General features: G+C 41.1%; 1 protein-coding gene across 1 annotated transcript; it reads left to right on the top strand.

Annotated features, from left to right (window-relative positions):
• The first annotated feature begins 12398 nt into the window (after positions 1 to 12398).
• On the top strand, positions 12399 to 20903 carry BLVRA (biliverdin reductase A). The gene is made up of 6 exons (XM_018569064.1): positions 12399 to 12525; positions 14095 to 14214; positions 16690 to 16787; positions 16918 to 17025; positions 19569 to 19740; positions 20510 to 20903. Exons 1-6 carry the CDS (start codon positions 12407 to 12409, stop codon positions 20763 to 20765), a joined length of 873 nt encoding a protein of 290 aa, XP_018424566.1. The 5' UTR covers positions 12399 to 12406; the 3' UTR covers positions 20766 to 20903.
• Positions 20904 to 26345: the final 5442 nt, after the last annotated feature.

The raw sequence follows: 26345 nt of genomic DNA, 5'->3' as shown, positions 1-26345 counted from the left end.
TAATTTAAAAAAACATACGATCTGCCTATCTTTGACAGGCAGATCGTACTTGCGATGATCGCAAGCCCGCCCCGCTGAGGGGCGGGCTTCCGTTGAACGCAATGCTGATCGGGCAATGTGCGCGCACTGGCCCGTCCGGCTTTTATCTTATGAATAGGGATGCACAGATACTTTTCGAGTACCAGTGCCGATACTTGGCATTTTCATGAGAACTACCAGGGTTGCAGAGGTTGCAGCTGGGACCTGGCTCTGAACCACTGTCCTGAAATCATTAGTCTGTATTGTTTTAGAAAAACTAATAATAATAATAATAAACAAAAATGTATCAGTACTCGTACTTGTAAGTACTCAGCAAGTACCAGTACTCGTACTCGCAAAACTGGTATCTGTGCATCCATTTATTTATACTTATAAAAACAAAATCGTACATTAAAACAGAGATGTACAAATCCCAGGAGCTCCGTGTGCTCCTTACAAATGACAGCTGCCTCCTAATTTTTGAATTTTTCTCTAGTCTAGTCTGGGAGCTCAAAAGTATCGGTACATGTACTCGTACTTGTACCGAGTACTGTACTTGGTATCTGTGCAACCCTACTTACGAACATGCTACACACCCCCCGAAAATCGTTCGATTCTCGGCGGGTTTTCGAACATGTTCCTAAGATAAAAGTCGTGCGACCTTACAGTAGCAGAGGTCGCACACCTTCCACACACCTTGCGATAATCGTACGATCGCAGGATTTCCCGCAATTATCGTACGATTATCACAAGGTGTGTGGGCACCTTCACACAGATACAAATTTTACATGCAATCTAGTGCACTGTAAAGTCTGTGGAGTAGCCAAGTGATTACCACACACTTCTGCGATTCCTCAAGCTATCCTACAAAATTAAATCATTGTGTTATTACTTTCTCACTGATCACACACCCACACGCACCAAACACATGACTCACGGTAGTCTGCCACCATCTGCAGTTTGTCCGCTGGCTGATCTGCTAGCAAACCATCCACATATCTGGCAGATCTGCTAACCTATACACACTGAAACTAATCTCCATGCAATCAGAAAACACACAATGCAATTTCATACAGATTAACAGTGAGAATACAACCAAGTGTACAGACACTAGTAACGATGACCAATCTCACTAGGAGTACCGTATGAATACATAGTTAAGCACACAGAAGGACACTAATTAATTTGATAGTTTAATATCCCTAGGCGGGCACTGCATAAAAAATATGTACAAAAAGTAAAAAGAAAGACAATGACAAACACTATGGTAATAGGCTATAAAATAAAATAGGAGACAAAAACAGAAATTTTTTTTACCACTCGGCAGTATTATTTATGCTGCTGGTGGGAGAATGCAGGAAATCTGTAAACGCTGTGAGGGGAATTGATCAAAACCTGACCTAAACGATCCCCTCTCCCCTTCATCTTCTGCAGAGCTATACTTACTGAAGTCTAAGGGTTGCTTCTCCATTGTCTGTTCATATTCAGTGCTGCAAGTCTCCCCTTCCTGGCTACGTCCATGGGGTTGTAATGTTCAGGTGCAGCCAGTAAAGGGAACATTTCAGGGCTGGATGTAATCAATAGAGGAATCAAGCCCATTAAATCTCGGTAGATATGGATCTGCAGAGACGAGGGTGGGATTCTTTAGCTTAGGGTAGGGGGGAAAAAAATAAGTGCCCCTCTGATCCAACCACCCCTACTACATTGCATAGCAAGGTCTTCTGGATTTCTCTGCAAGTCACACTGCAGTTACATATTCCAGCCTGGTACAGTACCTACCACAGCCACTGACTGGCCCAAGAAGGAGCAACAGCACATTAATGAGACCAGTCACTGTTCTTCTTGCAATCATGCTCACATATAAATTGTGCAGAGCAATAAAGCCCTGACTGAGTGTCCCAGACTGCTTCCCCTTCCTCTCCCAGTCGGAGTGCTGCTATAAAGGTTACATGAAGCCAATAACGATTTAGGTATTTATGCTGGTTCTGTTGACATTTTTCTGCTACCTTCTTAGCATGCTTGATGCTAGGTCCGCTTTAACCTACTCTAGCATTATGAACCAAAAAAGTAGACAGTCTAAGGGTGTCAGGAATGCCAAAATGGTAGTAAATAACAGCATTAACGTTTGTAAATAAATAATACTCACAGTTTATTAGGTGCAAATGTCCAAAAAATGTAGGTGATGGCAAAGCAGCAGCGATCATTCAGGCCTGGTATCTAATAATAAACATTATTGCAGTTGGTTATTATGAGATAAATAATAAATATAAAAGTGTAATTTTTTGTCAGATTTGTGTATAAAAGCAGAAAGAAAGACAACAATGCAATGATTATAACAATTACTCTAAAGCTTGCACATGCTGGAATAGGGCACAATAGTATGCTAATTTAAAAGACTTAATAAGACCAGGATTAAGACTTCCAATTTTGCACTATTCGGGGCCTGTTCACACAAATGTGTGAATGCACAGTAACACAGGACAAGCCAAAAAAACATTATTGTAAGCCGCCATTCACATATGCAAAGGATTGGGCACCCATATGGCAACCTATTCATTTCAATGGGCTGCCCTATGTGCGGCAAACAAGCTGATGTGCCTTTCTGATGTGAGCTTTGCACATTTTTTTGAACATTCAGCCACTCTGTGTCAGCGAGCAGAGCAGCTGGACACAGTAGTGTAGTCCCTGGGGCAGGGCTGCACAAATCCTAGGAGCCAGGTCACCAATGCTCCTTAAAAATTACAGCTAGCACCTAACTTTTCAGGTTTTCTCTAAATGTTGTCAGTGGAGCAGGATCCCCCCAAAAAATCCTGCTGGCTCCTGGTTTGGACAGACTGGCTCCTGAATTCCATATTAAAAAAGAATTATGGGGAAAGTGAAATGCACTCATCCCCATAGTTGGAGCCGACGTGTGACACTGAAGATGGCACACGTCGGCCCTATAGATCAAGAACTGAGCGATCACAAACCTCAGTCATGTTCAGGGTCAGAAACTTAAATCAGGATATCCAGACAAATGGCATTTTCCAAAGGAGAGTTCAACTATGACAGTCCCCATGTGTCTATTAATACAGGTTTCCTTTAAAAGTACACCTTGACATTACGAGAAGTTTGAAGACTGCCATTGCTGACTTCCTGTTGCAAATACTACTTTCTTGGCACACACCTTACAACCATCGCAAGACTTTTTGACTTTAAGTTTAAAGTCGTGCGACCTTACAGTAGTAGAGGTCGCACGGCTTCCACACACCTTACGATAATCGTACGATCGCGGGATTTCCCGCGATTATCGTAAGGTGTGTGGGCACCCTAAGTCTGGCTTCAATAATTTTGAATCACAGGCCCAGAAGAAGCATACTGTAAATAAGGGCTGGACAAATCCCAGGAGCCAGGTAGCCAATGTGCCTTCAAAATTACAGCCAGCGCCCAACTTTTGAGATTTTCTCTGGTTGCTCTCAATGGAGCTGGCTCTTAAACAAAATCCTGCTGGTTCTGCAATTTCATTTTAATTTGTTCACTCCTGCTGTAAATAAGTATAAGAAATCCTTATTCTTATACCTGATCCAGATCAACAATTAAGAAAGTGTTGAATATTAACATGACAAGCAGGGGACTAACATTCCTGAGTAGGTCAGCAGTGGCAGCCTACATAATTGTGACTGGTTTCCTTTAGTGTGAGGCTGAACATGAGTGTACAAATGGCCTTCTTTCCATATGAGAAATTAGGTTCAGGTTTATTTAATAAAGCAGCATTATGGTAAAAGTAGTAACACGCAGCAACCAATCAACATTCACCTTTAAAAGCAAAGTTTACCTTTCTGCGCATGTTTCATGTTACAATCCATATTCAAGGTGCAACATGAAACATGGTCAGATCGCATACCCCCTCCCACTCCCGGCTAACCCTTACCCGAATCGTGTTCTTCTCTACACAGGCTTTTGTACATTTTGGAATATGGCGCAGCTGCGTGTGGCTCTGCCAACACAGCTACTTTATCCATTCACAGATCCTTTGACAGATAAGAGCCACCGCGGCAGAGGGGCCTGTAGTTCTCAATGGAATACAAGTGCGGTGACATCCTCCCGACCATGTTACTGAATATCTGCACATGTAGCCTGCAGGAGCCAGAGCATTGCACCTGCGATATGCTGATCGTGGTTGCAATGCTTTATTGGCTCCTATGCAAAAAAATACTAAACGCACATGTTTTCTTCTATGAAGCATGCATTTATTGTTTTCTAAAAGGTGTAATTTCCCTTTAAACTAATAGAATAAAACATATGATTGGTTGCATTGGGTTATTGCTCTTTACGTATCATCGCTGTACTTTACACTACCTTGTACACTCACCCATATGTGAAGAAAGCCTAAATGACAAAACAGAATCTAGTGCCACAAACGTTTACATTTATCTGTTTGCTGTACTAATAATATTCTTCATTATAGAATATTATAATGCTGAATATTATTATGATGCTGGACAAAAGCTATTAAACTGATGGCTGACATTCTGCATTTATCACATGCAGAGCAATGTCCAACGCACAGCTATATTCCATATACATGTGCCACACAATGCCAATGTACAAATGATGCTTTGTCAAGCTGTTTTTTTTTTTGTCCTTTTGCTTACGCTGTCACATGTAAAACGAGATGAAAGCCATTCACTAATAAAAAAAGAAAAAAACAAGATGTGGCTTCAGTTTTTGTGCACCTGATAATACCACTTAAATGCCAACTTAACAGTTTGCTAAGCAGCTTCTTGGACAGAAAGATAAGGATATCTACTGAAAAAAGTCTCTCCGGTTATTAGAAAACATGGAGTGTTTTGAAAAACTTAAAGTGACACTACACTCAGGAGTTAAAACTGAGGGATGGAGGGTTTAATGTCACTTTAACGATTAACAAAACGTATCTTATTTGTTTATCACTCGGCTGTAGATCCTCAAATCATCTCTGAATTGGCGCTGACACTGTCCTTCCTTCTGGAGGGTGGCTACTTTTCTATCAGCAGTCGGCTAGCTGATGGAGGCATCCGTACGTGGAGCGGTGGGGCTAGCAGCTGTGTACCACTAGAAAATGAGGAAATAAAAAGTAAAAAGAGCAAAAGAAAGTTATGTTATAGTGAGGGATTCTACTACTAGAGAATTAGGAAATAAAATGTAAACCCTATAAACAAAAAAACTTAAAAAAAAACTAAAACAAAACAAGTTTAATATCATTTTAAGACAGGAAGTGTGTTACTAGTTGTGTGAAAATAAAGCCACCACATTTTAAGAAGAGTTCCAGAGATTCAAACAACTTACCCCTGCAGGGAGGTTACCCCCCCACTGCAAGCACAAGTGCTCGTTTTGTCTAGGGGGCTCAAATAAAGCTGTATTACTCACCCGATCCTCAGTCCCGCTGGGCTGCTAGACTAGTTCCCTTACCTCTTCAGCAGCCTAAACTTTTTTTGTACATTACTGGAGACTGGCTAACTGTATTGGTAACTCGACTTTTAGAGGCCAAGTTCACCTTTAGAAAAAATTAAAGTAATGCCTATTTAATAATATAAAGAAAAAATATGCACTTCTTTCATTTTTGCATTCAAGTCTGAAAAGCATTGCGACTGCAATTAATTGATCAGGGCTGCAAAGCTCAGGCTTCTGCACATTCTCTCCCAGGCTGAGGTAGAGTTTCAGTTGGGAGAGAGATGGGAAAGGACGGCTGGACTTCAGGTCCCGTTCACATGCAATCCAGTGCGTTCCAGCAGCTAACCATGCAACTAACGCACTGGAATTGGTGTGAACGGGCCCTAAAATTGCATTAAATAACCTCATACAGCGTCCACCCTTCCTCTCTCTGTTTAGATGCGGTCCATATTCCACTGCAAAATCCTGAATAATATGCAGACATTGAAACCTTAGTTGTATTTTAAAGGCATAGTCCACCTTTTGAAAAGAATTCATAAATGCACACTTAATGAAGAAACTAAAAATATGCATTTATTTATTTTGCATTGGACCCTGCAAAGCATTGTGGGATCCATGGAGCTCATACACATTCCTGCACACTACACCCCCCAGTTCCAGGACTGTACCAAGGTATTGACATTCTGTTATAGGTCTAGACTACGGGTGGGTAACTCCGGCCCTCCAGCTGTGCTTTAACTACAAATCCCATCCTGCTACTGCCTCTGGAAGTCACACCTGTGTCTGTCAGTTTTGCAATGCCTCCTGGGACTTGTAGTTCCACTACAGCTGAGAGCCAGAGTTGCCCACCCCTAGACTAGAGGAAGCAATTCATTGACTACAAGTGGAGAGAGATCACTACACTATGTTTCCCTCTCCTGCGGTAGCAGACGGGACTTATAGTCTTCCATTCACAGATCCCTGTATGGCGCAGTTGTGTCAGCGGAGCTATACCAAATGAAAAAATACAGGACACTGTGAGGAGAATCAACCCATGATACTGACAGGTGGTGGTGGTGGGTACTGTGGAATGGCACTACGTTTCATGTTACACCCGAGATGAACATATTTCAGGTTGGGGACTTGTTTTCAGGCTGGAAACTTTTTTGTCTTGCCATTCAAAAAGCTAGTTACTGAATGACACCATTGCCACTCGCAAAAGGAGAAATTGCGCCTCGTGTTTATGTGCGTTTGTCATGTGCCATGCATAGGGCAGCGTATCCATTCTAAACCTTTATTTGCGCATTTGTCACACGCCTCACTTGGCAAGTTAAGGACGCCATTAACAATAAATGTCACTGCAAGCACAGCACGCATTTTATGAATGTACACACAATCAAAGGATTTTGAGCATGCTCACATGCTACACCAATGTAAATGGGGGCTTAGTTGCAATTGCATGCGTTATGCACATTTTTTCAGGCACTTCTATTGAAGTCTGAGTCCAAAAATTGCAATTTTGCCTGAAAAGAACCTCATGTACTTTTTCCAACATTAAGCTTCAAGGGACAGAATGCTCTCAGGTGTGAAGGGGCACCACTGAAAATAATAGGAGACTTCATGTCAAACGTTGTCATGCTTTGGGGGAAATGCATGACAGAATGCTGAGGTGTGAACAGGGGCTAATATGGGTGTCAAATGAAACGTGGTCTGAAAAGTGGACTATACCTTTAACTGTAACAGCATACATTTCGCTGGAGGTTTATTATTACAGTCACATGGTGGTTGCCATGCTTTCCATGTGACATTCACAGCTACAGACTGGCACCATCCGTGTCTCTGCCTACCTCTACTGTATGACTCTTCAACCTTCACCATTCATCAGTCTTCTCTTATTCCATGCTCACTGCTCTCCCCCACAATGCAACTTGTCCTTCTACACTACAGTCTACAATGCTGTCACACTACTTCCTGGTCTGGGTCACATGGGCTTCACATAATCACTCCCATCATGCATCGCTCCTTAAAGCAACATATACCCTTTTCCCTGCACAGCGTGTATCACTCAGAGCGGACTGACACTGAAGCAGCATATCAGCTTCGTAGTGTACAGTGTGTATGTATTGGGGGAGACAGTGACTGTGTGTGGAGGTAAGAGAAATAAACATGTACTGCTGATTGTTCAATAGAAAAGGGACTCTGTAGGATCAGAGGACACTTTCACAGGCAAGGAAGAAGGGATTATTTATTTTGGAACCAGATCTCTATGTCCCTCATTTTAACTCTAATGTCCCTCATTTCTTCTCTTACATTCCTCATCCCAATATCCCTCATTCCTCTTCCATCGTCTTTTATTTCTCTTATTTTCCAATATCCCTTAGTCCTCCTCCAATGTTCCTCATTTTTCCTCTAATGCCCTTTATTCCTCCTCTCAGTCGTCCTCCAATGTCCCTAATTCCTCCTCTTATATTCCTCATCATAATATCCCTCATTCCTCCTCCAATGTCCATATTTTTTTGTCCTCTAATGTCCTTTACTTCTCATCCTTATATCCTTTATTCCTCTTCTATTGTCATTCATTCCTCTTCTATTGTCCCTCATTCCTCCTCCAATGTCCTTCATTCCTCTTCTGTTGTCCCTCATTCCTCCTCCAATGTCCTTCATTCCTATTCTATTGCTCCTCTTCTGTTGTTTCTCATTCCTTTCTGTTGTCCCTCATTCCTCCCCTAATGTATCCTATTCCTCTTTTTATTGCCTCTCATTTTTTAATTATTGCTCTTCTGCTGTACCACATACTCTTCTATCGTTCCTCTCCTAATGTCCCTTTTGTTCCTCTTTCATTCCTCTTCTAATGCCCCTCATTCCACTTTTGTTGTCCCCCATCCTCCTCTATTGTTCCTCATTAAAAGATTAATGTTTACCCTTGTAAAGTTCCTCTGCTGACGCCCCTCTGCTGACACCCCTCGTTCCTCTGCTGATGCCCCTCGTCTCCTTTTCAGTTGTCCATCGCCCCTCGTTCCCCTTTTTTTTTTCTTTTCCCTGGTGTGTTCCAATCATCCTTCAGATTATAGCATTGGTTACTTTTAAAGTGTATTTCCACTTTTGTAGCCAAATTGGGATAACACGTACTTTGCATTAGTTACATGTTCCCCTTCAGATAGCATAATTTAGGGGGGGAAAATGCTACTTACATTTTTTAGCGATTTTTACTTGCTTATAAAATCCTACCTAGCTTAAAAGATTAACAAACATCTATCTTATTCATGTTTCACTCAGCTGTAGATCCTCAAATCATATCTGAATTGGTGCTGACACTGTCCTTCCTTCTGGAGGGTGGATACTTGTGTTCCCCATAGTCCCTGTGTGTGTTGTGAAGTAGTCACCACTCCTAGCTCGCTCCCATGATGGACTGCAATCTAATGTTTAGCTTACTAATTTGTATTGAAATTATAGTCTATGATGGGAGTGAGCTTGGAGTGTTGGCTACGTTACAACACACACATGAACATGTGAAACAAAAGTAGCCACCCTCCAGAAGGAAGGACAGTGTCAGCACCAATTCAGAGATAATTTGAGGAACTACAACTGAGTGATACACTAATAAGGTCCAGTATTGTTAATAGTTAAGGTACTTGAATGTATTTTTAAGATGGAACTCCTGAGTTTAGTGTCACTTTAAGGAGGGGGCTGTGGGAAGTTATGTCTGTGAAGGTTCTCATTCATCCAGGTCATGGTATATCTGTAAAAAAATAAGTCAAGGCAACTGGACTTGCTGTATTTTTCTTGAAGACGTTTCACTGGTCAACCAACCAGCTTTCTCCTTTCAGAATTGAGAAAGCTGGTTGGATGAGCAGTGAAACGTGTTCAAGAAAAATAGAGCAAGTCCAGTTGCCTTGACTTATTTTTTTATAGATGTGGGAAGTTATGTTTACTCTAATTAACCCTGTCTGTGCTGGCAGATCTCATTAACAATTGTAAATTGAATGTACAAACAAAGGGTAAAAGACTAAGAAGCATTGAATGTTAATGAGAGGAAGCTCAGTCTGTCCCTCTGCTTTCAGTTTCTGATTGCTCAGTTTAGCCTGGAATCTGCACAAAGGTCTTCACCGAAGAAACATCTAAAAGGTAAGAAATATATTTTCAAAAATGATTTCTAGGTACGTTGTGTGATTCGGAACACATGACAAACATATATATATATAGTGGGGTTTGGCATATACTCTGGCTGTGGCAGTGGATCAGCAGATCACAGCAGGGCAGGACACGGCTGGATTGGCTGGTGAGGTTGAAAAGTTGGTTAAGCTAAGAATCCATTTTGTACTTAAGTTCAGGACTACATTTCGTTTTAAAACTTTTTAACAAAATCAGTTTTGTTTGTCAGCTTAAACGTTTTGCGAAGTTAAGTCTTGTAAGATGGTCAAGTAACCATTTTCTTAAATTGAATGTGATGACAAATTAAATTTTGTAGAACACTAGTCCATAAATTACATAATAAGTGGGGATAGCTCTGTGGTGGTTAAAAATAATTGACTCTTTCATGGCTGTGATAAATAGTTCAATATTATTGGATGATTTGTCCCTGCCCAGTGTGGGATGACACTTCTATTATGGACTTTAGGTGTAAAAAAGACGGCAGACTTCCTGCACATTGAAAGCCTTTTCCTGTTTGCTTAATAAACCTAAAAGTTTCATAATATACTGTCTGCAGGTTTGATGCAGTTTCGCCACTCCTGAATATTTCATAAGATAGGATTCTATATACCGTACGTATTTCTTCAAATCATCAAAAACTATTTCTTTAGGGGATTATGGTTGAGCTCTGCATGGTAGTCGGAGAGATCCTAAAACATGTACATTTTGAAAGTATCCTGTACAGGGTGTGACCCATGGAGCTTTATCTTTACCAGACACACTGTTCTGTACTACGTTTAATTTGCTGACCTATCTAAAGCAAGACAAGACACAAGGAAAGAAATACACAACTTTTTTCAAGCTGACCATTCATGAGAAGTGAACTATGGCTCATATAAATGCTTTTAAATGATTTGTACAATAATAGGACCAGGCATGGTCAGAAAATATCTTAAGATGCATATAAAGCAAAAACTTTTTTTTGTTTTGCATAGTTGTTGCTGTTTGTGTCCCTGTTAATTAGATTCACTCTCACCATGTGTCCTGGTGACTGTTTTCACTCGAAATGAAAGTGCAAAAAAAAACAATTTTTGGGTTGCCATCAGAAGAGGACCAGATGGGGAATATACCAATTGGGACACTAGTTCTGGTGACCTTGCTGACCACCAGGGATTTCCTTCACTTAGTTTCTTTCCTGTTGTGGCTATCAGACAGAAGTGAATGGGAAATTTCCCCATTGGGACACAAAGGGCACAAAAACCTAAAGGGGTTCTGAGGAAGGAGACGTGCCCCAGAAACTCGTTAACCCTGCCACTCACTGCTGGAAGACGGCTTTGTTGAACTGACCAAGCTGCGCTGTGACATCTGATGGACGATTAAGCCTCCCGTGAGAAGAATTTTTGGGATACTCTTATTTGACTTTTCTGCTTGAGAGAGTGTATTCTGCACTGTGCCGCTTTATAATGTACTATATTGCACACCACACTTTTTTTTTTTTTACTTCCACCGCTCCAAGCTTGCTCCCGTGATGGACTACAATCTCAATACAAACTAGTAGTCCATCACTGGAGACTTTTTTAAAAAAAAATCCGATTAATCGAACTTAATAATCGGCTAACTAATCGATTATGAAAATAATCGTTAGCTGCAGCTCTAGAGAGTACATTACCACCTTTTTAAGCTTCTTTATTAAACGATCCTTCACATGGAGTGGGCGCCGTCTCCTTTTTTGTTGTTGTTTCTGTATAGATGTAAAGGTTCCCTGCCTTGTGGAGCTGCCCTATTCCGATCAGGTGGAACTGATCGGAAAGAAAGGCTTGCTGTGACCTATCTGCGCCAGGAGTGATTTAGACTTACGCGAGTTATAACTCTCCCTCTGTGTTTTCAAAATGGAAAAAAATAATTTTTTTGCTTCATTTCTACTTACGAACTCCTGTTAGGCTTTTCTTCTGCCATCTATGTCCCATTAAGGAGCTTTCCCTTAGAAAAGAACATGTCTCCAAGGTAAGGGAAATCCTCTCTTAGTTGTCACTGCAACGAGAAGTCCCTTTTTAAGACTTTCACTGTATCCTTATTCTGGTGACAACTTCTGGGTGAAGCTCCCTAGTGGGCACACGCACAGCAATAACTTTGGTGGGGACGGGCTGAGGGCCACTGAAGGAACCACTGCCGCAGGACTGGTAAATCTTCTGCCTCCTCCTTTGATGTGGGGTGGTGCAAACAGGGTTCTGTGTCCAAGCCACCTGGAGAGGACCGCTGCTACCTGTAAACACCAAAGCCGGCAGAGAGTCTTCAACTACTCGCTCCCTCTGTGGCTCTGACTGAGGACATCATCTAATGCAGAGGAAAAAGGTAGTGGAAGACTTCCTCTGCTGGCCTCTGTGTTTAAAAGTGGCAGTGGCAAGCTATTACATCGTGCCCTGGATACAGGACCCGTGTAAGGAGGTGCCAGTAATGTAAACTGGCTCGTTCCGAGACCAAATAAAGCCTGGGTATTCATATATATTATCTCACAAATACAAAGAATATTTAACTTTTAGACCTGCACATTATGTTTTTTATACTCCTATTGTCACATTTGCAGTTCAGGTGCAACCTATTTTTTATTTTTTTTAGTCATTGGGATGCCATGCCCAAGCCTTTAGGACATAAGTAATGGTTTCCATATCTGTTGCATTTACCACTTTTGTGAATTGTAAGGAACATATTTCTTTAAGTGGTCTTTTGTTTTTCAGCGTGACGAATTTTCGAGGTCTCAAGTTCCTACTTGTTTTATAAGGCGGGATCAAGTGCACATATCTGGTTGTAAGAGTGCTTCTAACATTACTGATCAAATATTCCTTTTATTTTCTTGCAGAAAAGCACAATGTTTGGTGTGGTGGTAGTAGGAATTGGTATTGCTGGTTCTGTGAGGGTCAGAGACCTTCTTAACCCATTGCTATCTAGTCCATCAGAGAGTCTGAAACTTGTTGGTTTCGTTTCAAGGTCAGTTTTGATTTCAAGTTTTTTCTTTGTTACAATGTTAAATAATCATTCTTTAAAGGAAATGGATAGTGCTTTTGTATATATTTAATTTCTTTCCAGCACTAATAAAAGGAGCTAAACATGTTTGAATTGTACACATACAAATGCACAGGTATTTGCAAGTCCAGGGTATAATTGTGTACAGCCATTGACTTCTATGGGTGGTTGCACACAGCACCAGTGCCTTCCAGGTGGGGAAATCTGTGCAGTGTATAACTGCATACAGCCACATACAACCATTGACTTCTATGGGTGGCTATACACAGTGCCAGTGGCTTTCAGTTGGGGAAATCTGTCCAGGGTATTACTGCGTACAGCCACATGCAACCATTGACTTCTATGAGTGGCTGTACACAGCGCCGGTGGCTATACACAGCGCCCATGGGTTTTAGGTGGGGAAATCTGTCCACGGTATAACTGGGTAAAGCCACATATAGCCATTGACTTCTATGGGTGGCTATACACAGTGCCAGTGGCTTTCAGGTGGGGAAATCTGCCTAGGGTATAACTGCGTACATCCACATACAACCATTGACTTCTATGGGTGGTTAAACACAGCGTGGTGGCTATACACAGTGCCAGCGGCTTTCAGGTGGGGGAATCGGTCCAGTGTATAACTGCATACAGCCATTGACTTCTATGGGTCGCTATACACATCACCAGTGGCTTCCAGGTGGGAAAATCTGTCCAATTTTATATTGTGCTGCCCCAGCCAGCTGTGTGCATGAGCAGTAAAATAATACTTAGTAGTCCACCTAGGGTGACAATGCACTTCCATTTGTGTCCTTGTTTTGTCACGGTATCACATATATGCATCTAATAAAGACTGTGCAGCAACTGTGCTAAAACTAGTTGAAGGCATGTTCCATCATTGCTGGGCATGCACTGCTGCAGGGACGTGTAGCAAACACTGGAATGAGTGCATGAAGACAGGAAGTGGCCTGCAAAGAGGCTGGAGGAGATCAAGTATCACTGAGCTGCAAAAGAGGAAGAAAAGAGGAAAACACAGTATTTAGTTAAAAGAACTGGCACACAGTGCTTTAGCAAGCAAATCATCATCCAGTTGGGGTTTACATCTACTTCTAACAAATCCCAGCCAAGCTAATCATAACTGTAACTGTTTTGCTAAAAAAACAACCAAAAAGCTTGTGAACACAAATTAGTACCTCCAGCGGAATGAGTCAGAGGTGTAACTCATACCTCATCTAACTCTGATCTGTACAGTTCCACATAGACTTTCAATTAGAGAGAGTGCAGATGGTTACTGCTGTGCTCACTTTAGGAAGGGGTTGAACCTCTCATCTTTTGCTGTTTATGTCTCTGTTGAGGGGGTTTCCCTTCACTATCTTGTTGTGTCTGGCATTAGTTAAAATGTTTATTTGTAAAATAAAGGTTTTGTAAAAAAAAAAAAAATAATAACATACTGTGTGTGTATGTATGGAGAGGGAGGGAGAGAGAGAGAGACTGATGTACATTGTGAAACCTCAATGTTGTCTCTTTTGACATTTTTTACAAATTTCTATTCTTCAGGAGAGACCTTGGTCAGTATAATGGAGTGAAACAAATCGGCCTGGAGGAGGCACTAAGGAGCACTGAGGTTGATGCTGCTTTCATTTGCACAGACAATCAAAATCATGAGGAAAGTGTAAGGTAACAAACTCTTTTATATTTCTATAGAACGGAATGTTCCTTAGAAAATGAATGAATAAGTGTGTGTGTTTCATTTCGCTCTCTTTTTAATAGAGGTTTTAAGGAATCTGTATTAAAGGAGAACTATGAGGTGAGTGCTTTTCACTCACCTCATAGTTCTAGCCGACCTGTGACAATGAGACTGTCACAGGTCGGCTCAGTAGATCGGGAGGTGAGCGAACACATACCGGGTTCGCTCGCCTCTCGATCCTGTCACGGCTCTCTGCCGTGACAGGGTGAGGGGCTGGATTCCCCTCTCTCCGCTCCGATCTGCCAGCGCTGACTGGCGGAACGGACGGGGGAGGGGGCGGGTACAGCTGGCTCTGCCTCTAGATAGGCAGAGCCAGCTGTCACTCACGTAGCTGGGCGGATACCGTCATCTACGTCGGGATCCGCTCCGGCTGCGGCGTCTCAGTATACCGCGAGCTGTAGCTCGCGGTATACTGAGCTTAGGGTAACGGGAGGACGCTAGTTTGTGTCCTCCCGTTACCCTAAGGAGAACTATGGGGAAAAACACTGACCCCATAGTTCTCCTTTAAGATAAATACAGAAGATGATGCTGATAATCTGTTTTTAAAAATGCCAGAACTTTGTCTCTGCTTTCTATTTTTAGAACAGATATGCAGTCCTGAAAAGTCAGAACTCCTAATCTGTATACTCATTCTAAATCTGTAACTGAGAAAGTACTATAACCAAACGGATTAGTATGACAACAAGGAATCTAGTATACTCAGGAGAGGTCAATGATTGCTGCCTTCATACTTCCTCACTAGAGGTTTCCTCTTAAGCTGAACTCTGGACAAAACCAATTTTTGGATATTTGCACTGTAAATTAAATTACCACTAATGGAATGTGTGCTGCTGTGTTTGGGAAAAGAGAGAAGATTTCTCTGACCACCCCAATACAGATAAATTAAAGCATATCTAAACCCAAAAACAAAAATGTAATATATTTGCAGCTTACCAGTCCTCCGATATGGTGGCTGCATTACCGTCCTTTTTTCAGGCTCTTTTTCACATGGTCAACCTGTGAATGACACAATACCTGTCCCTGGGTGGCTGCACTCACTCCACTGTATCTGTGGAAGAAGCTATGGTGGTCACGAGTCTACTTTACTGATCTGTACTACTAACCCCCCTTTTACTCCTCATCTCTATTACATAGGGAGACTTTCTTTTGTAGTTCACAGAAGGTAGCTGGGAAAACCAATAACATTCTACAGCTCACAGGAAGGACACTAGGATTCTGGCAGGATAAACACGTATTTTTCTTTACATGCAGTAGCCTGAAAAAAAGAAAACTAATGCAGCCACTACAACTAAGATTGGTATGGTGCAATATATATAAAATGTTTTGTTTTTGAGTTTAGATATTCATTAAAGATGAGACAAAAATTCTACCCTAGAAAATAACTAGTAAAAGCAATCTCCTAATATGATTAGTTTTGTGCCATATGTGGACTGATTAAGAAGAAAGATGTCACCAGTACACAAGGAGGATAGGTCGAACGAACGTGTCTTATTGACGCATATTGTCATAATGATAGCGACGTTTCGGGGCCATGCAGGGTCCCCTTCATCAGGCTCAGTATGGTTTACGTATTCATTAAGATGAGACAAAAATTCCATTCTAGCAAATAACTATCAAAAGCAATTTCCTAATATGACATATCACCTGTCCGTATATAAATATGGGAGCTGTAAGATACAAGTTCTGGGTTGTATTGAGGTTATTTTACTATTCTCGCACAAGTATGCAGCCAGTGAAGTGTTGCGACACCTGATACATACCTGTTCCAAGTTAGTGACTCGCCGAGCAAGTAAAATGAGGATAAGGATGACAGCCCTGGAGCTTTCATAGTCATGTAGAAGTCAGCAGTGGCAGCTGCCATGCTTCTTTTGTGGAAGGTTACCTTTTAAGATCCATACAATAAATCTTCAAACACAGAACACTGATATTGGAAAAATAAACCATTGTGCTATTTAAAGTGCAACTCCAGGTAAACATTTAATTTAAAAGATGGTGCCCCAGCAGTTTAAAAAAAAAAAGAAGCACTGGCTGCAATACTCAACTCTGTCCCAACAATGTCTCCTGCAGTGATATTTCACCAGTAGATGTCCTCAGTCCTCCAGGTTGAATGACAGTGGAAGACTGAGCACATCCTTTGAGTGCTGGACATCATCTCAGTGCCCTGTACTTGAATACAATGATGTAGAGACCGATGTCAAAGCATAAATGACATCTCTGAGGGACCTCATAGGGAAAGAGGAAAGCATTGGGGCTGCAAGGGGGATGTAATATTATGTATGATTTCTTTAGCTGGGTGAACTTTTCTATATAATAATTATAATTTATATTGACCTATATTGACACAGCAGCTACAATGCAAGATCATATTTGTAGAATGATTTTCAATCTTTGTTATTTTTCTGTAGGCGTTTCCTTGAAGCCGGCAAACATGTTCTTGTTGAGTACCCAATGGCTCTATCCGCACAAGCCGCACATGAATTGTGGGAACTGGCAGAACAGCAAGGTGAGCAGAACAAAAAATGATTCTAAATATCATAAAATTTTAAATAACAAAGCGGCTAATAAAGATTCAATAATAATCTGCAATTTTTGCATGAAGATCAATACTTTCTGCATTCTGCCTTGTCCTGAAGGTAAGGTCCTACACGTGGAGCACATCGAGCTTCTTACAGAGGAATACAGAGCCCTGAAAAAAGAAGTGGATGGGAAGACACTGGAAGAAGGAGTCCTTCATTTCACAGGTGAGATCAGTCTTATATTAAGTCAAAGTGCATGCATGCATACTTGCTAATCTGTGTTACCTTTTGCATCATCTGTGTTTCATATTATTCATTCCAGTGAAGGTATCTGTAATGCTGGATATACTACATGGGGATGCTAAAAAGGCCAGATACTGCTGTCAGCTTTGATTTTCTCCTGCTGTAGGTCAGGGAGGTGACCAGGCCATGTTGCTTAACTGCAGTAGAGAAAAGCAGATCATCAGGCTAGGCTGCCTATGTGGTCTTTCAGGGGTATGTAAATCTCTGGAATGGGTGGAGAGAATACAAAACCTTTGGGAGGTAACTTCTAAATGATGTATTCATCTGCTTGCCTGGAGTTCAGCTTTAAAACTTTGAATTTGTTAGATATATACATAAAAGTGCACTTATCCTTTAACCTCTACAGGGCCAGATGATACTTCTCAGATGGTTTTATGTAATTTATTTTTGTTGTATTTATGTTTTTTTAACTCCTAAAACTTCCTTGCATTGTTATAGGTTTGTCTCTCTATGACTCTTCTCAATAAGGGCAGAAAGAGGCAGATTTTTATGGCAGAGGGCCTAAACGGAAGGGTAGCAGTAAGTTCAGGAGCTCTTTGTACATACTGGAGTGGGCCATGGTGGAGGCGTGATGTGAATTTTAGAACTTCCTTAGTGTGTTGCATTATATGTTGGGTTAATGTCTATCTTATGATCATCCAATGCAAGCATCCTACATAATTGTATTTTATTATTATTTTTTGTCCTAACCATTATTGAGTTTCCTTGTATTGAAGGGCAATACCACACATACAATTTTGCCAAATCTAATATCTGGTTGTGGCCAGTATGTTTGTCTTTTCTCTTTGTGTACAACAGATGTGCCAGTCTGTTGTGTCCAAGAAAAAAGAAATCAATGTAATTTGCCTTTTGTGCATTTAAAAAGCAACTGTGACTTTAGATACAATTGTCTTTTAGAGTTGAATCATTTTGTATTGAAAATATCACAGAACATGAACAGTTCTTAGAAAAAGTATAAAACATTGCTCCAGTGGTGGCATCAGGAATAAGTACAGACAATCAAACAATAGAGCAAAATAGAACAATAAACCTGGTGAATTGGGTATACTCGTATATGATCAATGGAAGGAATAGAAAGTAGTGGACTCCCAACGGGGTCTCCTTAGGCATACGCTATGTATCAGCATAGGGGGAAACGTGGTTTGTGAACGACTGGTGTGAGGCGATGATCGCCACTGCATGGAAAGTGAATTACATGAATTGGTCTGATGAAAAGGATAAGGGAAGAAAAGAGACTAAAATAAGAGAAGAGACTAGAAAGAAAAGGACCATAGAAAAGGACAGGGATAGTCAGGGAGAGAGTGAGAGAGAGGGCCCTGGGAAATCAAATTCCTGATTGGAAGGCTGATTAGGAGAATCAGTAAAAATGTGTTCCACAGAGTAACATATTAGAATACAAAAATGAGTGGAGCTTGTGTGAGGTGGATAAATGCAGCCACACACTCCATTGGGGCAAAAATTTTGAAAACGTTTCGGTATCAGCGACAAGACGTTCTTCCATCTGCATGATATCTTTGACATGACTAACCCAAAGAGAAAGAGGAGGGGTAACCGCTTGTTTCCAAAAAAAGGGGAACAACTTGGTGAGCCGCGGCTAAGATATGTTTCAATACAATATTTTTGGGGGGTTTTCCGGTGGCCTGGTAAAAGGGACAACAAGGCTATTTCAGGAGAAGGTTGCAACGTATCCCCATACAAATGATTGTAAACTACAATTGTCTTTTAAACACTTGCTCTCACCCGTCCAACCACATATAGTAGATATCACTAGCGCCAGATCTACATCTTCCTTAGGGGTACGGGAACAGCGACCTTCCACAAGTAGGCAGCAACAGTCAGGGTGTCTGGAAATATAGCAAATAGGAAACACAAACACAGTGAGCCTCCCTTGCGTAGAAGTCTTTATTAATTGAGGCTGATATGTAGTAAGAAGGATGTGTTCTCCAGTCTGCATGTTTTATGCTGTGGCTGTTCTGATGTCTTTACATGGCTGATGAGATTTCTGATATTGCAGGCTTTCAACTACTGGCTTCTTTGCGAGTACATTTCTTGCTTTTACAATTGAATTAATAAAGACTTCTACACAAGGGAGACGTGCTGCTGACCCAGTCTAAAACTTATCTTGGCTCTTGTTCTAACAATCTTATAACGATACAAACTTTCTCCTAAAAGTGTTGTACTTTTCTGCACGTGTGCTGTGGCCTCATTCATTCCTATGAAAAGAGCAGTGCACTGCAGGACCGCTGGAAGCTACCATGAGTACGACTCCCAATGATTGCTGCAGAAAGTCTGTGCACAGTGGAGATTACTATAACGGGGTTGAAGGTTAGCAGCACTCTAATGGGTGGGGGCAAGTATTTAAAAGACAGTTGTACTAAAGGTACACTTGTCATTTAAGATTCATAGGAACTGTTTTGTTGCTGTATTTATTTTAGAGATGTATTCTTTTTCTGCATTGTTCTTAGGTGGACCTCTAGATGAGCAGCGCTCAGGTTTTACTGCTTTCAGTGGCATAGCGCGGGCAACCTGGCTGGTTGACCTTTTTGGAGAGTTGACTGTTACCTCCGCTACCCAAGATGAAGATCCAGGAGAAAAGTATTCCAAGCTCAATGCACACTTTGTCACAGCAAATAATAAGTAAGTTATAATTTATTAGAAAGTAGCTTACTGGGGTTAAAGCTGTTAATCCTTTGCCTTAAAAGCCACTTCTTGTCAGGTAAACTTTCTTCTACATACTGCAAAGCTGCATGTTTAGGAGCTGTACTAATCTCAGCAATAGAGAATGGCAACTGGATATAGAGGACTACAAATCTTAGCAATCCATGATTGCTGGTTGCCATTTTCCATTGCTGAATTATCACGGATTGCTGAGATTTGTAGTCCTCTATAGCTGGTTGCCATTCTCCATTGCTGTATAATCATGGATTGAGTTACAGTTCTTCATAATTATAAAGAAACTGCCCTAAAATCATTAGTCTGTATTGTTTTAGATAAAATGTCACAGTCTTTGGCCTGACATAAACTTGAATCAATATATGGACTCGGCGTTGTCAAAAGGCAACTCTAAATTTGATAGTTTGCTGTGTAAACCTTTTTGCTCTTATTGTTTAAAAACTGCTGTGAAGGAAAAGGTGTGTTAATTCTTATTTCAAGGATTCAGAACTTCATTTTCCAACCTAGAGTGGAAAAATGGGGGATTCTAGATGTTACAGTTGGCAACTTTCTTTTTTTCAAAAAAAGTCTTTGTTTAATGTGTGTTCACGCGTTTCTACCCAGGTTAATGTTTGAGCCATAGTAAACATTTACATTATCCCATGTGGCTTGACTCCTGTTACTGCATGGAATCATTTTTGTGTTCTATTTCTCAGCAAATGAATTTAATATGAATGTCCTCTTGTATTTCCAGGCCAGTAACTTGGATTGAAGAAAGAGCCCCTGGCATGAAGCGAGAGAAAAAAGTCAACTTTACATTTACAACAGGAGTTCTAAACACTTTGCCTCCAGCCGGCAGAGGGTCTGTTGGGCCATTTATGCAGGATCAGAACCTCTTTGCAAAAAAGCTATTGGGTCAAGTCTCTAAAGAAGAACTGGCAGCTGAGAAGAAACGCATCCTGCACTGCATTGACTTAGCTGAGAAGATAAAGCAGTATTGTGAGCACTGAGGCTGTGATTGTATTAACTATTACTGAGGGTACTGATACATACTGCTCAATGAGATTATACATTTTGGTTTATTACACTTCTACAGATACAAGTATGCCATACAGGCTTATTGGGTGTTGCCTATGATTATCCTTGTGAGAATTAGGCCATGTAAGGCTTCTCCACAGGGTGATGAATGTTTTATAGTACACTGGTAAATTTTTATGCGATAGGTTTTCTTGTAAAGAAAAGTAGAATGTTTGAAGTTTACGTGATACCCTTTTTTTTGGCTAACTTAAAGGAGAAGTGTGAAAATCACTCATCCTCATAGTTCGAGCCGACGTGTGACAATGAATCTGTCACACGTCAGCTCAATAGATCTGGAAGTGAGCGAACACATACCATCGCTCACTCACTTCTCGATCATCTTCCTGCAGAGAGCCGTGACTTTCAGTCACCGCTCCCCGCAGTGATTCTCCCCCTAAGAGCTTGAAATGTTTTGCTAGACTTGCTAGCAAGTTTGACTAGTAATTTCCCTAGCACACCCTTATTGCTGGCAGCTCCTTCACCACTCCCTCCACCTCCTTCCTATTATAACATGTCTGCTGGGGCTGCTAACATTACATCCAAGATGGCAGCTCCTAGTAGCAGTCTCAGGGCTTTTGGCTCTTTACACAAGGGAGGCTTTAACAGGTAAATAACACTCCTAAATATGTTAAATGCACATGTAATCTTATGGGAAATCACTGTTACACAGGGTCTCTTTACGTTAGCCAATAAGGGGTATCACTTTAACTCCACATGTTCTGCATTAATCGATGGCTAACACGGTGCAAGACTCTACTACTATTATGAAAAAACTGCTTTTTTTTTATTGACCAAATTGCAAGGCACATTGCAGCTGGTCCCAGGATGGACAGATGGATTCCATTATCCTCACTGAGGTATTGGCTCAACACAAAAATAAACCTGTCATGAAAGAAATATAGAAGCTGCAATTGCTGACCTCTTTCTAAAAATGCCTGGCTTTTCTAGCTATAATGATTTGAGTCAATGACCCTGAACAAGTATGCAGATCAGGCAGGAAAAAGTGAGAAGTCCTTTTCTGCATTTATTTTTATAGGGTATTGACTGAAACTATTGACGTGAGAGGGGCAAAGTGATAGCCAGACAAATAGCATCTTAAAGGATAAATACACTTTCAAATGAAGTACACTTATCCTCTTGGCCCCTTTAAGATGATTTCAACGATCCTTTGGTACAGAAAACTGCTTTTTTTTTTTAGAAACGCTGGAGATTTTTAATTAATTCTGTAGAAGCAGGAAGGTAATCCCTAGAATATAATTTGCAGCACATAGAAATCAAGGTGTTGAAAATGAGGAAACGGCTATAACGATGTTAATCTCAAGTTACTGATTGACTAAACATCTCCAATGCAGGCATAAGCCTCATAATGTGAGGCTTTAATTTGCCTTGAGAGAAACATGGAAGCTGCCATTACCATTCCGTAAAGCATACTTGCACATTAAAGAAGAACTCTTGGCAGACATTGTGTTAACCATTGCAGTTGGGCTACCCTACTCATCCTATACCCAGAAACAAGGTTACTTGAAATAAAAGAGGGGAGAAATATGGCAGCTAGTTGGCTGACTGTTTTACTGATGCTTTGGCTTCAAAGAGGTGAGTGAACCAAAAGTAGTATGCAGGTCAGGAGAACTTAAATATCTGGCTCTATGCTAGGTCAAGGTCATTAACTCCATAAACAGTCAGCTAGCATTTTCAGAAGGTGGTCATCAATGTGCCTGTTTCAATCATAATAGGTTTACTTGAAGCTGATCACATATACATCTAAAACATTGGGCACAACTTTCCCCAGGAATGAATAAGACTTTTATATTGCTTTTATATGTGTGTCTGTGCCAAGCAAAAACTAGAGTTAAAGATCATCTGAAGTCACAGAAAAAAATATTGAATCACCATGGTGGTTGTGCAGAATGTCTAATTATACACTCCATAATCAGCATTTAGTAACAGAGCTGGTCTTACACCTCCTCCCCTCTGCTTCTGCACTACAAGCCTGTGCAAGGACACTTATGCAGAAGGGTGTGGCTGTTACTCAGCAATGCCAGCATAGAGCACTGCAGTGAAAGAGTAGAAAGCAGCATTTGCACTGAGGGTAAAAGAAAGCTATTTTATGGGATTTATAAACATAAATCGGTCACCATTCCTAACATATAGGACTATAAAGATATATAAAGGTTTGGGACCTCAGTTGGTCATAATTATTCTGGTGGGAAAAGTTTCTGTCCAAATAACCTCTTGGGGCCATGCGCCATTGTTTAGTGCTTTTACGTATTATGCTCTTTATTTCTGTTATCTTGTTTTCATTTTTGTTATATAGGTGGTACCAGCTGGAATACGTGCACTCAAACTCATGCTAAACTATATAGGACTTGTTTGATAAAAACTGGAGATCTTGTCTACGGTGACTAATCCAGGTTCATATTTTGTTCTCTGGGGAAATGTAACCAGTAATCTGGTCACAATCAACCTTTTCAGGATAAAGGGGCATGCTGGAGGTGGGGGATTCTCTGCATCATCTCTCTGCCCAGCTCTGGCTTGTGTCCCGCCCAGCTCCTGGCAACCATTGACACTGGTTGTCAGAAACTGAGCAGGACGCCAGCCAGAGCGGCCCAGGTTGCTAAGAGCTGGGCAGGGAGATGTGTATGACCCTTACACATCTCTCCATCTGGCTTTTAGCAACCTGCGGTGCTCTAGCTGGAAAAGGGAGACAGGGACACTGCAAATCTGTGCAGCAGAGTGGCCATGCTACTCTACCACCCACCCACCACTTCTGACCCAAAGAGATGCCGCCTCTTTTTAAAAATAAATTTGTAAGTAGGTCCACATAGTAGTTTATCGGTGTAAAGTGGGTGAGACTTCCTAGTTCAGGAGCTGATATAATACAGTTTCTTTGATGTCATTTCATGTATATTAAAGGATTTATGAACATTCAGGCAGGAAATGTGCTTCAGATGTAGTACTGGTTATGGCCTAATGACATGAGCAGTCCCAGCATGTTTTCACTGCAGCATTTATAGCTTAGTGAATTAATTCCTTAGCTTGACATTTAATATTAAGCTATGGGAACTTAAGAACATAATTGAACTGAGAAAACTGATTGAACTGCAAAAGAAGGTTTTCATATAAAAAAGGGGGTTATACATTCACCAAATTTGTAAAACCTCTTATGTAAATCTTTTGTGTGCCAATAAACTTAAAGTAGAACTCCAGTCAAATATCACAAGCTCAGGATCACATGTATGTCCTGCCTTACTGTTGTATATGTGCTCCCCGAAGGGCATAGCTTAACAAAAATATGGTAATGGAACTTGCCAGCATGAAGTAGCATAAGGCCCCATTCACACTGAGCGATTTATCGCTTATAGCACTGGCCCTCCTTCAATTTTCTCTTGTGTAGGAAAACCAAGGGAGGATAATAGACAGATTTTAGGTACATTAAATAATACGTTAATACAAAATGTCATTTGTAAATTTGCCTGGAGTTCAACTTGGAATAATTGTAAACGCATATATTTGCTTTGTATTGTGTGGCTTATGTACAATACCCGGAGGAGAGGAAAAGTGGGGGTGTTGCCATTACATTCAACTTGTTTCATTACTACTCGTAAGAAAATTAGAAGAGAAGTTGTCATGAGTTTGTTGGCACCTCCACTTTCCTCTTACACTGCTGGACAATTGTTGGAGTCACAAAAACCGTGCCTATGATTCCGCACAAAGTAAAAAGTATGCATCATGTTATATTTTGGTAACTCGGTTTTCGACACTGTACGGTAGGCAGCTACCAAGTCACCAATTGCCTAATCCTTCATTATGTCTTTTTGTACATACATCATACATACCTCAAACATCAGGTGGACATTAGAAGCTTCGTACCCCTTATAGTGAATGTTCACACTGATGTATGCAGACTTAATTTGTTTCCTGTAGAGTTTGTACATTTACAGCTGGTGCCCTTTGCACATGCAAAAAGCATGTGTGCATATCATCTAAATGTCAGTTCATTCTTTAGGACGCTCTGACATGGTAGTGATTCATAAACACGTATGGGAGACTAACTGGCGGCCTTAATTATTGCAGCTAGTCGATTGTCTGATTTTCATGTTGTATCCCTTTCCATGTATTTAACCTCTGGAATTGGGTTGCTGTGGGCAACGCATGCACTTTATCTTTGTTTATTTTTATACGCCATAGCCTATAAATCCAGGTACACTCTTTGCCCAAAGCCACCCTAGTGCTGCACTGTCAGATATGGTTATTATGATAATTTACCATAGCCTAATAACTCCATCCATTAACTTGGGTGTGTATTTCCTGTCACAATATCTTGCCTATAAATGATTTGTATATTTTTTTTGTACTGCCATAGTTGTAATCTTCGGAGATTTAGTGTGTACGGGGGTATCCAGTTTAATGCATCACAAATGTCAAGGCTGTTATTGTGCAATAAAATAATACATTTCTGAATTTCTTGGAATGTCATTCTTTAAAATTTGCCTTTGCAGGGGTGTAGAAACATTTTATGCTGGCCACAGGGTACAACCTACCAGTTTCAACAAAAGTGATCAAATGGATCAAGGCACCTGTGCCATAGGTTACCTGCTTTTAGTAATGGTAGTTGACTGACTGGTATGATCACCTACTAGCATTTAGGAACAACAGTACTTAACTACAGTACAGGACACTGATTCATAGATGCCTAGGTTATATGAAGATACCTTTAGGTGACTGAACACTGGCAAAACCAGTTAAGGCTGTGGAACAGCCCTCATATAACATCTCCCACTCCCAGCAATCCTCAGTTTTGTGCCCTGAGGTGATGGGGCTTCTTCTCTGTACAGAGACATTTCCTGGCCTGTGTGGACATCAGGGATGCTTACCTGCACGTTCCACATTTTCCTCCCCATCAGCGCTTCCTGCAGTTAACAGCGGGGGGAGCAGAATTTTCAGTTTGTGGCCCTTTTGTGCATCTAAAGCTTGTGCAACAAAATATTAGGTTACGGGTACCATCATTTTTGTCCATGCCATTTTTAATTTTTTGGGGGATGCACCTATACCGGTATCGATGCTGATATAGGGCATTGTCGTGCCCCGAAACTAAACACCAATACCAGCACTTTACATTTTTAAACTGAAGCGGCTGCTTGTGGTCCCGCACTGCTGGGGACCGCAGAAGTCTTCCTATGAACCAAATGGCGTCTGTTTACAGCGCCAAACCGGGGAACCCCGCCGCGCACGAGACCCAGCACAGCCCTCCTGAGATCCTATGCTGGAGACATCAGGCCAGCACCCCCGAAACAGCACAAAGTATGTCGCTTCATATTTTTCTTCATTGCTGTATAATGTATTGCTGGGATATGTAGTCCCTCTACAGCTTGGAGTCAGTGGCAGAACTGCCAGGGTCACAGCGGTTGCAGCTCTGTCCAGGCCCTGGTGCTCAACCACTGTCCTAAAATCATTAGTCTGTATTGTTTTAGATAAAATGTCTCATGACACTAAAAAATGGTATCAGTAATTGG

This window comes from Nanorana parkeri, unplaced genomic scaffold (assembly GCF_000935625.1).
Source record: "Nanorana parkeri isolate BGI_ZX_2015 unplaced genomic scaffold, ASM93562v1 scaffold1281, whole genome shotgun sequence".
Lineage (NCBI taxonomy): Eukaryota > Metazoa > Chordata > Amphibia > Anura > Dicroglossidae > Nanorana > Nanorana parkeri.
Note: the sequence above shows the minus strand (reverse complement) of the source record. Positions and strands in the feature narration are given on the sequence as shown.

Bases quoted from the DNA above. Each gene is read 5' to 3' on its own strand.
- BLVRA (XM_018569064.1), top strand. From the start codon at position 12,407: ATGTTTGGTGTGGTGGTAGTAGGAATTGGTATTGCTGGTTCTGTGAGG. The intron at 14,215-16,689 runs GTAACAAACTCT...ATTTTTCTGTAG, and splicing joins AATCATGAGGAAAGTGTAAG to GCGTTTCCTTGAAGCCGGCA. The intron at 19,741-20,509 runs GTAAGTTATAAT...TTGTATTTCCAG, and splicing joins TTTGTCACAGCAAATAATAA to GCCAGTAACTTGGATTGAAG.